This window comes from Pygoscelis adeliae, unplaced genomic scaffold (genome assembly GCF_000699105.1).
Source record: "Pygoscelis adeliae isolate BGI_AS28 unplaced genomic scaffold, ASM69910v1 Scaffold113, whole genome shotgun sequence".
NCBI lineage: Eukaryota > Metazoa > Chordata > Aves > Sphenisciformes > Spheniscidae > Pygoscelis > Pygoscelis adeliae.
Genome location: NW_008825108.1, coordinates 2,641,930 through 2,655,059, shown reverse-complemented (window position 1 = coordinate 2,655,059; position 13,130 = coordinate 2,641,930). Strand labels below are relative to the sequence as shown.

Below are 13,130 nucleotides of genomic sequence, written 5' to 3'. Positions count from 1 at the left end.
AGGGAAAGAAATTACAACTGAAATTAAATCCCTGTTAATTCCTATTCTTAATCTGAACTGACTTCCACATGTACTTGTGATTTATTTCCACATTCAGATTCTTTATTTTATGCTGTTAACGGAATGCAGTACATTTACTTGTTCCAAGACAAAGAAAATAAGAGAAATTAAGAAAAATTTCTGTGTCAGCAGCAGGGTATTTACACACAGCTATGACCTGGCATAATGTCTTTTCAACTGTCTTCTGACTACCAGTGCTTGTTTTTCAATGCAAGAGCCAAAAAGAATTCTGAAGCCTTTCAAGAACCTGTGGTTAAAGGAGCTTTTCCTCAACTTCCAGAGCAAATTCCTTGGCCATGTGATGAGTCACACTGATCCCCCTTGAAATCAGTATGAAGCATTAGACTCTTCAGAAGCAGAAGATCTAAAGAGGGGGAAAGGAAAAGCTGCAAATGTGTGCTGACAAATGCATTTCAGTTTCCTTAGAATATGAAAACAAACTTTCTGTGTGACTTTTATTAAAGGAAATGTTGATTTTGTGAACTATATTTTACAAAGGGAAATAGGATGGGAGAGCAACAAATCTGTAAAAGTGTGTACAATTTAATTGAGGTAATAAATTATTTGAGTTATGGATTCCTATTTTATTTTGCTGCTCTAAACTATGTTGCAGCTTGGAATTTGACAGAGGATAGGTGATATAAAAGAGTAGAAGAGGAGATTCAGTTAGGTTAGTGTAGCACAGTGGCATGAAACTACAGACCAAAAATCTGGCTAATATATTGCACAGGGTTAAGAATGGACACAAGATGACTGATGTACTCTCCAGAGCACGATGCCTCAGTTTTAGAGAGAGAAATTTTAAAAAGGAATTGAATTGCTTTTCCACTCCATTAACTAAAAGTCATAGACTTGTTTTTCGCTCTTCGATGTGAAAGACTTGATGTAGATCCTGAGCCTATCTATGTATTTATGAACTGTTATGCATCTAGGATAAGAATGAGACAGAAAAGGAGAAGTGTTTCTTACAGCTAAAGGAAAATGTTTCATGGAGCGTAAGAGTCCTATAGGTGGGACAGCATGCAGGCCATACTGTGAATTTAAAACTGGTAAAAATAAGTCCAACTTTGACGAATCTCTCAGAAGCCAGAAGCTTCTTTCCTAGATTGACTATATTGTTCTGTATTCCAGTTGTTAGAGCTTCTGTTTCCAATTTTAAACAATTCATCCTTGTCTCCAGATTGACCTTGAAGAGTCACTTGAATGATTACCTTAGTTCTGTGTCTATGAAACAAGATTAAAAGTATTTTCTTTCTCTCAACTCCATTATGCTGATGTGGCCTAATACAGGCTGGTATGTCTAGATAACAACATAACATAACATAACATAACATAACATAACATAACATAACATAGCATAGCATAGCATAACATAAGCCTTCATTTATAACACTTAAAAAATGGCCAAGGCATTTACAAGTTTCAAATGTGCTTCAGTCTTATTTTTAGAAGTGTATAAGAGATTTAAGAAACTAATTTTTCTGGTTTGCAGTGAGATTATGAATTGTTATTAGTATTTAGTTACCAAAGGTTAGTTTTCATGGAGTATTTTTTGAAAATACTGTCCTTAGTTTACTACCTAAACCCATTTGTATACATAGCAAGAGAATTTAAATATAACAAAGACTGCAAGATCTATTTGTTTTTGATAAAGCTCTGCCTGATGATTTGCATTTGATATATCACCTTTTTGTGTTTGACTGGGGGGAAGGTTACATGTTGGGCATTTAGAATACAAATTTTGTAGTCAAAATTAGACATTCTTGATTTTTTAATAATGATTTCTATTCATGGTGCCCAGCATAGAAAAATAATGCACAAGAGGAGAGAGCAATTGAAAGTTATTTGATTGCAGTCTTTAAAAAGATGAAGTCTGTATTTAGCTGTAATCAGCTGCCCTTTGAAAACCTCTTTTCTGCTTAAAAACAGCCTTTGTACAGTCTGCATCTGCCATAATTGGTTTTCTAAAGTCTATAGTGTTGCTTCATTTGCCTTCCTTGAAGGGGGGGGCGAATAGTTTTTCATAGACCAGAAATAGAATCTGCATGTGTATTTCTCTGTTACAGTTTTTTTATAAATATCTATTTGAAATTTCATTCTGCTGTTTTTCTCTCTTTTCAGCTTCTGGTTGGGATTATTCAAGCAGCTGAGCTGCCTGCTTTAGATATGGGTGGTACGTCTGATCCCTATGTGAAAGTTTTCCTGCTGCCTGATAAGAAGAAGAAATATGAGACAAAAGTCCACAGAAAGACCCTTAACCCTGTTTTCAATGAGCAATTTACATTCAAGGTATTTTTTTGATAATTACTGAAACTTTTTTATTTAACTACTATGTATCTCATCCTTGGCTACAACATTAGATGCCTTAGTTAATTGGTAACTGCAGCATAGTGATTTTTCATGTTGTAGAAACCTCTGATATTCAATCTTATGAAGAAAATGGTATAACATAGGGTCAGACCTCAGTAGGTGTAAAAGGCACGGTTTGATTTTAGGCACTTCAGTTATCCTGATGTATGACAATCTGATCCATATTTTATGGCTGGATAAAACTTACAAGAAAGTCAGAAAACAGTGACACTTTGACAAATGTCAGGTAAATTTCACTAGACCAGCATTTTCTTTAACTATCTTTGTAGTCTGATTAATGAATTTCAGTATACCATTTCTTTTCCCCTCAAGAATAAGTTAAAACTCAAGGAACGTAAATGGATGAAGGACAAAATGGCAGATTAATCTTGCTAGACTTTGTCATAGCAATTCTTTGCCATGCTACTTTACATATAAAAAGAAATAATGTCTCAGGTTTAATAACATATGAATTAAATAAATGTAGCTAAGCCTTACGTTGCAATATTTAAGTGGTTCCAGTAGTACCTATCAATAGTGTTTTTCTAAAACTGTAGCCATACCTAAACCCCAGTTAAATACAATAAAGGAATACTATACAGCTCGTTTCATAGGGCTTCTCCTAATATAGATTCCTCTGCTGTTACTTTAGGCCTTTCTCTCTATGCCCAATCTTATAACGACAGCTACAGATTGAAAACAGGAACAGTGAAAGACTCAGGCTATGTAATCATTCAATGAGAAAGATATCCCTGGAGGCCAGAACTACTACTGCATATATAAGCTTATTTTTCCCCTTGAAGATGTTCATAAAAGTAATCTTTTGTGGGGAGTTATTTTTTTCTTGAGCTTTCCTAAGAGAGTATTTAAAAGAAAACAGAGTTATAAATTACATATTCCTGTGCAGCTCACAAAAGAAAAGAAAGAACCAATACTGCTGTCATCTAAGATGAAGGCACAAATTATAAATCAGATCATCCACTCCTGGGCTATAATGTCCACTTGTTTTAAGTCACATCTTTAATATTCAAATTTTATGCTCCAGAAGAAAGTTTGCTTTCCACGCAAGACCTGTCAGAGTGTCTAGGTGCATCCCAATATGGTACTGATCATCCCCTGGATACTGTGGTCTGTACTCAAGAGACCACCAATGGAGCATGCCAAGTACTATCATTGTTCTGGGGACTACAGTGAAAAAGACAAGTGACCATTTAACTAGTGCTGCAACTGTAATAAATAACTTCCGTGGGAACTACTGACAATATCTCATTTATTTGGGCAGAGCCTTACTTCTGTGACCCACTTCAGGTGATGCACAGCTTCTGTTGGCATCCTTCCCATCTCTCTCTCTTCGGCAGAGCTGCCCAGCAGGCAGCCCAGACCCATTTTGTTACCTTCTCCCAGGGCACAGCTGTGAGCCGCCTGCCTTCCTCCCACAGAAGGGCTAATGGGGATGAGATAGATGGGTGATGTTTCTGCTGTATTGCATCTTGAGCCCTGGACCTCATTCCTTCTCTTCTTTGGGTGGTTCCCTGTGTTAGTTCCCTGTCCATTTCTGCTTCCCAGACATCCATGGTGCCGTTCCAGGGTGCAGGTGTTCGTCAGGCTCCAGCTGTCTGAATTGTATACCCGCACTGTGCTGCCAAAAGGGAACTGAGAAATCCTAGCTGGACTACACCAGCCTGGCAGAGAAAGGCATTCCTCCCCAGGCCCAAAGTGGGATGAGGGTTCATGTCTGGAGGAGTGACATGCCCGTGCCAGAAAAACACTCCTATACGTGTCCTTCTACCAAGGTCTCACCTGCATTAAGAAGGAGTGGCTGAGTATCTCTGAGCAGAGCAGAAAGCAGGGAGAGGGGAGCGATCCTTCACAAGAGCTAAGGACATCCTTGGTTGTCCTGAACAAAGCTGTAGGCTGAGGCTGCTTTAGAGGTAATGAATGGAGGAAGCACTGCCACTAGATCTTCTTTAAAAAGGAAAGTAGCTAAAATAAGCTTTACTGAGGTCAAGTTAATGATAAAAAAAAGTAAATAATAGTAAATGCAGTCTTTTCATGCATTCCAAATGACCAGGATCCATTAAGTGGTATTGTAAACTGATGGAGAAACTTTAGAACATTTCTCTTCTCCTGTTTTTGAGGCTGCGTAAAAATAAAAGTGAAATTATGCCTTCCACATACATTTGCCTTCTATAGTTTTTTAGAAGCTACAAATAATTTACAGAATCAAAATAGATTTTGCTATAGTATTTGCTACAATACACAACCGTGTACCCACTCAGTAATGGAAGCTGGAGCTGGTGCTTCTTTTAAACGTTATACAACATGTTATGAAAAAGAAAATCTACTCATGTTATTAGTAAGTATTTTAAAAAGCAAGTGGAAGCCAAACAGTAACAAAAGTCCTAGTGTTTAAACAGACCAGAACATACAGCAGTTAACAAGGCCAGTGATAATGCCACACTTTCATTTCTTTTTTTATGTAGACAATTAATAGAGAAATGTTTACCAAAGCCTGTGGAAACCATTTATACTTGCAGAATATATTCAAATTGACCAAGTGTTCAGTGTAAATCCAAACAATTCCTAAATCAGACCTCTCCAGATAGCCACTCAAGTGTAGCTTACCTGAACTGCACATTTTCGTCTGAATATTAAAAATGTGACTTATAAGCATCCTAACCCACAGCATCTGTCCAAAACACATCAGAACAGCTGGAGAATTAGTCAGAACTTGGCCTTCTGCCACCACAATTTCGAGCTGTACACTGTGACTTAGAAAGCACCTTAGTATCTACAGTGTGAAAGGTATAAGAATGAAAAATATGCCTTGGTAAGTAATAGGTAGTGGTACTGTAAGAGAACTATTTAGTGTCTAATTACTTTGTGTCAGATACAGTAAGCCAGTTCTGTTTTTTTCATCAGTCTGGGAGCTACCCATTTCTGAGTGATGACAGTTGATTTATTGAGGGAAAGACACCATTGTGTGAAAAGTTCATGTGTCTTCAGTGCAAATAATTGGGCTTCCTGTTTCAGTTTCATCACCCACAAAATGATTTGAAGTAGAATGAGAAAAACCGTGGAGTGATGAGTGAGCTGCCACATTGTTCTATCGAGTGCCAGAACCTGGTCTTAAAAAATACTGCATCTGGTGACTCTGAAACAAATACACCTCATAATTTTCTCTGCAGCTCAATTTACCTGAGATGACAGCTGATAAACCAAAGAAATAGATTTGCATTGTAGTGGACTGATCTTTATTGTCTCAGATCTGGAGTTTGTCATTTTCTCGTCTTTGCAGGTGCCATACTCCGAGCTGGGTGGAAAAACTTTAGTGATGGCAGTTTATGATTTTGATCGTTTCTCCAAACATGATATCATTGGGGAATATAAGGTTGCGATGAACACAGTGGACTTCGGTCACGTCACTGAGGAGTGGAGGGACTTGCAAAGTGCAGAGAAGGAAGAGGTAAGAAAAATCAGATTTTTTTTTTCCCCTCCCCCCAGGACACTTTTATTCTCAGCTAGAGAAACAGTCAAACTAGCAACATTTTTTTTGCCAAGACAGCTCCCATCTGTTATCAGCATTTCTCAGACTTACTTTGCCTGATAAATTTTTGATAAGCATCTTTTCCAATACTCATTGAATGGTACATTCTCCTTTGCTAATCCCATTTTCAATCTTTTTGATACTTTATGCAACATATTAAGAAAGTTTTCATGAGTTTGACTTTTTCTTGGATTGATGCAGTTTGGGTACATAGAATTTGCATTTGAATTATAAGAGCGGTGTGCATTTAGGCTTCTTTGTGGCCCTAATTATTCTCAATGTTTGCATCTCAAGGCATCTTATTGTGCATGAAGATAATGGTAGGTTTTCATTGAAATACCTTACAGTTTTATTGAGCTGTTATGCAATAATATCCATTGATTAGAATGATGCATTTGACAAAGACTTCGGAACAGCATCTCACTCAAATATTGTCGTGGTTTAACCTCAGTCAGTCGGCAACTGAGGCCCCCCCCAGCCGCTCGCTCACTCGCCCCCCCGGTGGGATGGGGGAGAGAATTGGAAGAGTAGAAGTGAGAAAAACTCATGGGTTGAGATAAAAACAGTTTAATAATTAAAATAAAATAATAATAACAATAATAATAATAATGTAATAATAATAATATACAAAATAAGTGATGCAAAATGCAATTGTTCACCACCTGCCGACCAATGCCCAGCCAGTCGCCGAGCAGCGGCCCCCCGGCCAGCTTTCCCCAGTTTATGTACTGGGCTTGCGTTCCCTTGGTATGGAATTTCGTTTTGGCCGTTTTGGTTCGGTTTTCTTGGTGTGCCCCCTCCCAGCTTCTCGCTGGCAGGGCATGGGGAGCTGAAAAGTCCTTGACTAGTGTAAGCACTGCTTAGCAACAACTAAAACATTGGTGTGTTATCAACATTATTCTCATCCTAAATCCAAAACACAGCACTGTACCAGCTACTAGGAAGAGAATTAACTCTATCCCAGCTGAAACGAGGACAAATATTAATCACCTTTTTTATTTTCCTCTCTGTGCCAACATCCTGTGGGTTCATTATTTAGTAGGTACAGTGCTACATGTACATAAGACACTTTTTGGAAATATTTCATCACTAAATTGTGCATCCTGTGAGGTTGTTCATAGTGGCGCATCCACCTTTTTGCTTATTATAAGACCATTTTGTACTCAGTTTTACATTATTTTTCCTTTTGATTGCTAGATAATATCTGCCCACTCATAACAGTCAGAGTGCACAGCATGCTTCAATTCTCTGGTGGGAGAAGAAGGAATCTGAGTCTGAGTTCCTCATTGTCTAATTTAGCTAATAAGCTGCTTTGGATTTGAACCTTCATTTCTGTAATTAAAGGGACAATCTCAGGATTAAATCTTTCCTTAATACAAGTGAGGAAAACCAGAATATTGGATTTAGACTACAAGTTGTGAAAAATTCAGCAGATGCTGAGCCATGCAGCCTTCTCAGATTTTCAGAAATGGTAGATTTCAGTCTTGCCGTTTTGCGTGCTTGTTTTTAAAGACTGTACTTTCAGGTAGCTTTCTTCTACTGCTTATTGATTTGAAAGCCACTGCTACATTGAGACTATTCTGCATGGCGTTGTTTCATACTGATAGCATTTGCAGGGCTCTCTTACCGCATGTGACATTGGTACCCATGCTATATGGGGCATTTTTCTTCCACTCTTAGAGCTGAAGACAAAAATGAAAAAAAGACAAAAAAGGAGTTTGCAGTTCAAGGGCCCTGTCCCTTTAAGGCCTCAGCATACCAGAAAGCTAGAAATATGAAATCTGAGTGTATTAATCCTTCCAAATATTAAGTATCAAATTGGTCTTTTATTGCACTATTGTGTGTGATATCAAAGTGTTTCATGTTTTTCTGTTTCAAAACACATAAAATAAGCCAAATACTACACAGAGAGGAATTGAAACTTTACCTTTTTAGTAGAACTTTAAGCTTTTAGAACATAAACGTGATGTCCCCATATGCAGCTGACAGATGACATGGTATAGATTAGTGTGGGGTTTCATCTGTCTTGTGGCATAGAACATTGCCTCTTGAGTTTTCTAGCTCATGTCCACAGTAAGACCCGACTCAGTCGTTTGGTTGCTTCCTAAAGTTCATATCCTGCTAATACAAAGCGATGATAACGTTGCTTGAAATAGATATTGAACAGTGTGAGCTGCTTCCAAAATGCATTCTGACTTGGAAAGAACTTTTTATTAAAACAGAAGGAGGTAATTAAAATAAATAATTCTTAAAGTATTTGCATATTAGAAGAGTATTACAAGAGCTTTGACTGGTTTGCAGTAGAGACGAAATCTAGGTTGTACCTTATTTGTGCTTTCAGAGCCCAAGTGAACTGATGGATGTATATTTTTACATGTGTTTGTCATTTGTCTATGCAAATATATTTGCATGAGAGTCATGTTAGCTAGAAGAAACTAGCTTTTCTTAGTTCCCATTTGAGCCTCTGCCCTCACCTTTCTTCAAATTTCAGGTACTATATAAGCAGAAAAAACATTGTCATTTTTGTAAAGTTTTTTGATAGGGCCTTTTTGAATTTGCTACCAAAGCATGGCTTTTTTATTTATAAGAAGCCAGGCAATATGATCCTATGAAAACACCATGAAAAACTGTGCTTACACCAACTCCCCAAGTATTTTTTCATAAAACAGGAGGTCTCCTGTTTCATTTTTGCATCTCTATGCTCATAAGCATGCAAGGTATCCAATAAATATGGGAAAATATCATAACTTAGATTAGTTGGAGACTTTGTTAACCTTAGTTTTCTATATAATAGTAGCTTTCTACAACAGCTCCTGCACTCGCTGTACAAATAAAAAGTGACCCCACAGAAACCAGTTACTCAAGATGTAGGTAAGCCAAGCATATTTAATCCGAAAGGTCTTCACTTATTTTTGCCTCTGGTATGGAACCTCTACTTCTGTGATACATATGTTGAGCCTGATTCAAAGTATTGCTTAGCCCAATTTGGAAAAGAAATCTCTACCAAGAACCAAGAGAGTTACATCTGTCAGTGGTTTGGGAGCTGTGTTTCACACAAAATGTCATTCATATTTCCATATTTGACTACTGCCAAGTACCTCACCATCTTCGATGTTCCGGCCCCTGCTCCGCAGCAAAGATGTCAAACAAATTCTAGTACATTTTATGTGATAATAAATAGGGGACAGAGAGGGATGGGAGATGTCCTGTCTCCATAGACCTGTTGTCAGCTGACATAGCAGACGTTGCAGAATTCACAGCAGATACAGCTGCGACCAAGAAGTACCCTGGCTTCAGAATTACCAAATACAGTACTGCACATATAAAGGCTAATGTGATTTACTTAGGCCAGATGTGTGGCAACAGACACATGCTTGTATCTTGGTAGTGATCATGAACATGATATGGCAGTCTGGCTTACTAATTGTAAGAAAACATGATAAAAATTGAATTAAAACCTAAGCAACTGGATTTCATCCAATAATGTATGACAAATGTAATTCTATTACTACAAATAAATCTTTTGTAGACTATTCTACATGTTATAATTGCATAATTAATTTGTCCCTGAAAAGCACATCTGTATATAGTCTGAAATATTTGAAGAATTACATGTTTTATTTCCTTTTTTGCCCTTACAGCACTTAAGTAAGTTTGTCAGTCCTTAACAACCTACCACTAGCTAGAATTCTACATATGTTTGCAATTAAGTATCAGATGCCAAACTATCCTTAATGTTTTCATTGTGACCCCAAAACAAGATGCATACCAAAGCACATCAGTGGCCATTATCACCAGTCGCTTTGAAAGAACCATCTAGATGTCATCAGTCAAACTGAGTAGAAAAATCTTATTTTTATTTCACTTTATGTAGAATTCAGTTGATGCACATCACAGAATATGCAATTTAATTAACACTGCAATCATAGAGGACAGAATCATTTTACGGGCTGTTACTCTTCTTTTTGCTCATAAAGCTCCGCTGTACTTTCCATCCCTTTTTCTAAATGGACTTGAAGTTGATGGCAGAGGATGAAGGTTTAATGAGATATTTGAAGCTCTACCTCTCATGGCCCAGCCATTTGAATGGCATCTCACTGACGCTGCATTCTCTTCTGGGAAAGGTCGTCTTAATATATTTATGTTGGTGAAGCACTTTGAAGGTACAAGGCTTTATGTAAGCATTTGTTATGACTGTGAGAGGGCTTTGGGAATGTATGAGTCTGTACAATGACTGCTAAATATTGGGGAGGCCACTACTAATGAGCTGCATAACTTGAATCCGTTTTCCCTGGCTGCTTTTAGCTCTGCTGTCCTTGTGAATATATGGAGGTGATTTATCTAGCAGTCCTTCAGTTTCATGTGACTGAGAGCATGGGAGGGCAGAGCGGCTGAAAGATTATTCACTTTTACGAAGTCTGACATACAATGGTTTGGGCACAGAGTGTTAAAAAACAGATGATAGGAGTTTACTCCTCTGTGTCATCTACCAGACGCCACTGCCATTAACTTTATCTGAGTACACACTGCATCCAATATCTGTTATCACTCTGGTACAGAAGGCCAGACAGACCTGTTCTTTGCTCACAGCGGTGTGAATCATACTGAGAGTCATCTTCTGCATACTTCAACTGATTTCCCTCCAGACATTTTGTTATATTGGCACTCAAACTGAAAACTTGTTCTAGCAAACATTGCAAGAAATTTTAGGGAATATAAGGAAGAGCAGAAACAATTCTTTCCCTTGAAAGCAGTGGAGAAGCAGAGCCTTCATCCATGAGGAGAAGGATCTTCGACCTGCCAGTATCCACCACCAAGAGTTCTGCAGAACTCTTACAACTGCCATCAGATAAGTCTCCATGCATTAGCTGATCAGGCATCCACCATGGATAGGTTACATGATGGATGCATGCTCGTATCACAGTGGGTTGCGATAGGTACATTTTGGATGGAAATCTGCTGGAAAACACCAACAAGATGGACAACAGCTTCTCTCCTACATGATGCACAATCCCAAGCAGGAGAGATGCTACAGTACTGCCTTGCAGATGAGTGAGATGCAAGCGGTCTGCAGCTGGGGAGAGAAAGACCAGTTTTGTGAAGCTTGACATGTGCGCTATTCATACACATTGTCCTTTCCTTCTTCTTTGAAAATTAGAAGTTGAAGGAAGGAGATGGAAAAGTGGGCCTGAAATGAGTATATTTAATATCTCAGTATGCTTCATAGAAGTTGGAGAGTGACAAAGTTAGTAAGCTGTCTAGCTTATTGAATCCTCAGCACTGAAACTTACAGAGAGTTAAGAGGAAAGGACATTTTTACAAATGTCACTGTCAAATCACAGCAGCAAATCACTGTCATTTTCTGTTATATCAGAGATGGACAGATGATCTAACAGAGCTTTCCCATCTCTAATAGTAACACTTAGTTCTTATACAGCTTTGCAGATAGCACAGTGCTTTGCAAAAGAAAGTATCGTTATCCCTATGGAGATTTTGTCAGTGTCAGACAAATTTTAAAATGTGAGGTCTCCTTTATTTAGCTGCATATTATATTGGATCACTATGTTTTCTGCATGGTGTTCAGGTTTTCTCAAGTTCACTTCATCTTACACCCAATTAAAACTTTAAAATGTTACATCTAAGGGTTTTTTAATTTTCAGATTTTGTGGCAGAGTTACATACATGTAAATGCACAATGTTGAACATATGTTCACTTAAGTGCACAATGTTGAATGTAAGTGCAACAGCTGTCCTGCAGAGGAACTGAATTTGATAGTGAGACAGGGAACAAAACAGAGGTCCTTAATATGACGGAGATGGCTTAGGAATGAGAATAAGCAAGCCTGATTTGAAATTCTTCAGCAGTTAACTAGTTGTTTTTCAGCTTGAAATTGAAGATGTTGAAATATTGTGATTTTAAAGGTAAAACCATATGAGTCAAGTAGAGCAGTTACTGTACTGTTTCAGGCTATTAGAATTATGCATTTCTTTTTTCGCCTTTCCTACTCAAACTGCTGACAATCCCACTATGTACCTTTGTTGAGTATTCTCTTTCTTAACTCCCTCTCTGGAAAAGACACCTATCTTAGGAGGTCAGAGGCATTCTTGTGTTATAACAAAAAGAATGTAATTGGCTTACTTGAAGTCAAAAGGGAACTTGTCTTGATTCATGTCAGATTGTCTGGCTTTACAGATATTAAATTCAAATACAGAGGACAGTAGGCAAGAAGGAGAAGTTCAGTGATAAATTCAGGCTCTGCTGGGGCCCTTCTGTTTCTGGACAGTATTCATTCTGAGATCAGAAAAACTTGTATTGCTTATTTGTCAAAAACATACTTAATTACTGTTTGACTTTCAAGTGTGGAGGGGCATCTTGAGGTTAAACTGTGCTGACAAAGTAGATCCTACACTTGGTGCTAAGCATCTAATGATCCATGCACAAATAATAATAATTATACTAAAGTTGATTCTAGACAAGGCATATTCCTAAAGACCTTGTAGAAAGTTACAAGGAAGGCATAGTGGACAATTCCCCATCTCTGCCTCTTAAAGTTATTGTGTGGGGTTTTTATTGCTCAAGTATAGCGTATTTTATAATGCTAATAGAGGAGAGAGACCAGACCAGCCAAGGAGTTCAAAAGCACTGGACTTGGATGTTAAACATACAGTGGCATTTGGAAAGCAATGTTCTGAATCACATTTTCATACGCTTTTGAGAAAGATGCCAAGAGGGATCGAAATCACCTTAGAGTTCTTCTTTAAAAGGCTTAAGCAGAATTTATATCACTTAGATGGTATTCTCCACGTACCTGCAAGTGATTCATTCAGATAGCTGATGTATCAGTCATTAGCATGGGTTGAAGTATATCCCAAGGGGAAGGCGCTAAAGCTACGCTACAAAGAGATCTCTTGGATGGAAGCTGCAGAAGTAATTCCAGGGAATTCAGCCATAATCGCAGAGTACTCCCAGTTATAAAGCTCTGTAATCTGGGAGGGATTGCAAATGCATCTGCAGAATCAGCTGATTGGTATGAAAGGACCACAGAACATGCTATATATGAAATTTTCCTGCATTGTTCTCCACCCGGACTTTTATGTACTTATTTTTCTGACTACCAGCATCAGTGAATGCATTATCCAGAGGCAGAAATTGCATTTCTCTCTGGAATTCTAG

The 13,130-nt window shown here is 38.0% G+C and overlaps 1 protein-coding gene across 2 annotated transcripts in view; it reads left to right on the top strand.

The window, feature by feature from the left end:
* Nucleotides 1-13,130, top strand: part of SYT1 (synaptotagmin I) — a 132,656-nt gene that overhangs the window by 49,328 nt on the left and 70,198 nt on the right. For both annotated transcript variants that reach the window (XM_009327524.1, XM_009327526.1), the window contains exons 4-5: nt 2,182-2,349; nt 5,708-5,875. In XM_009327524.1, the coding sequence (XP_009325799.1) occupies nt 2,182-2,349; nt 5,708-5,875 (336 nt within the window). The remainder of the gene's footprint in view (nt 1-2,181; nt 2,350-5,707; nt 5,876-13,130) is intronic.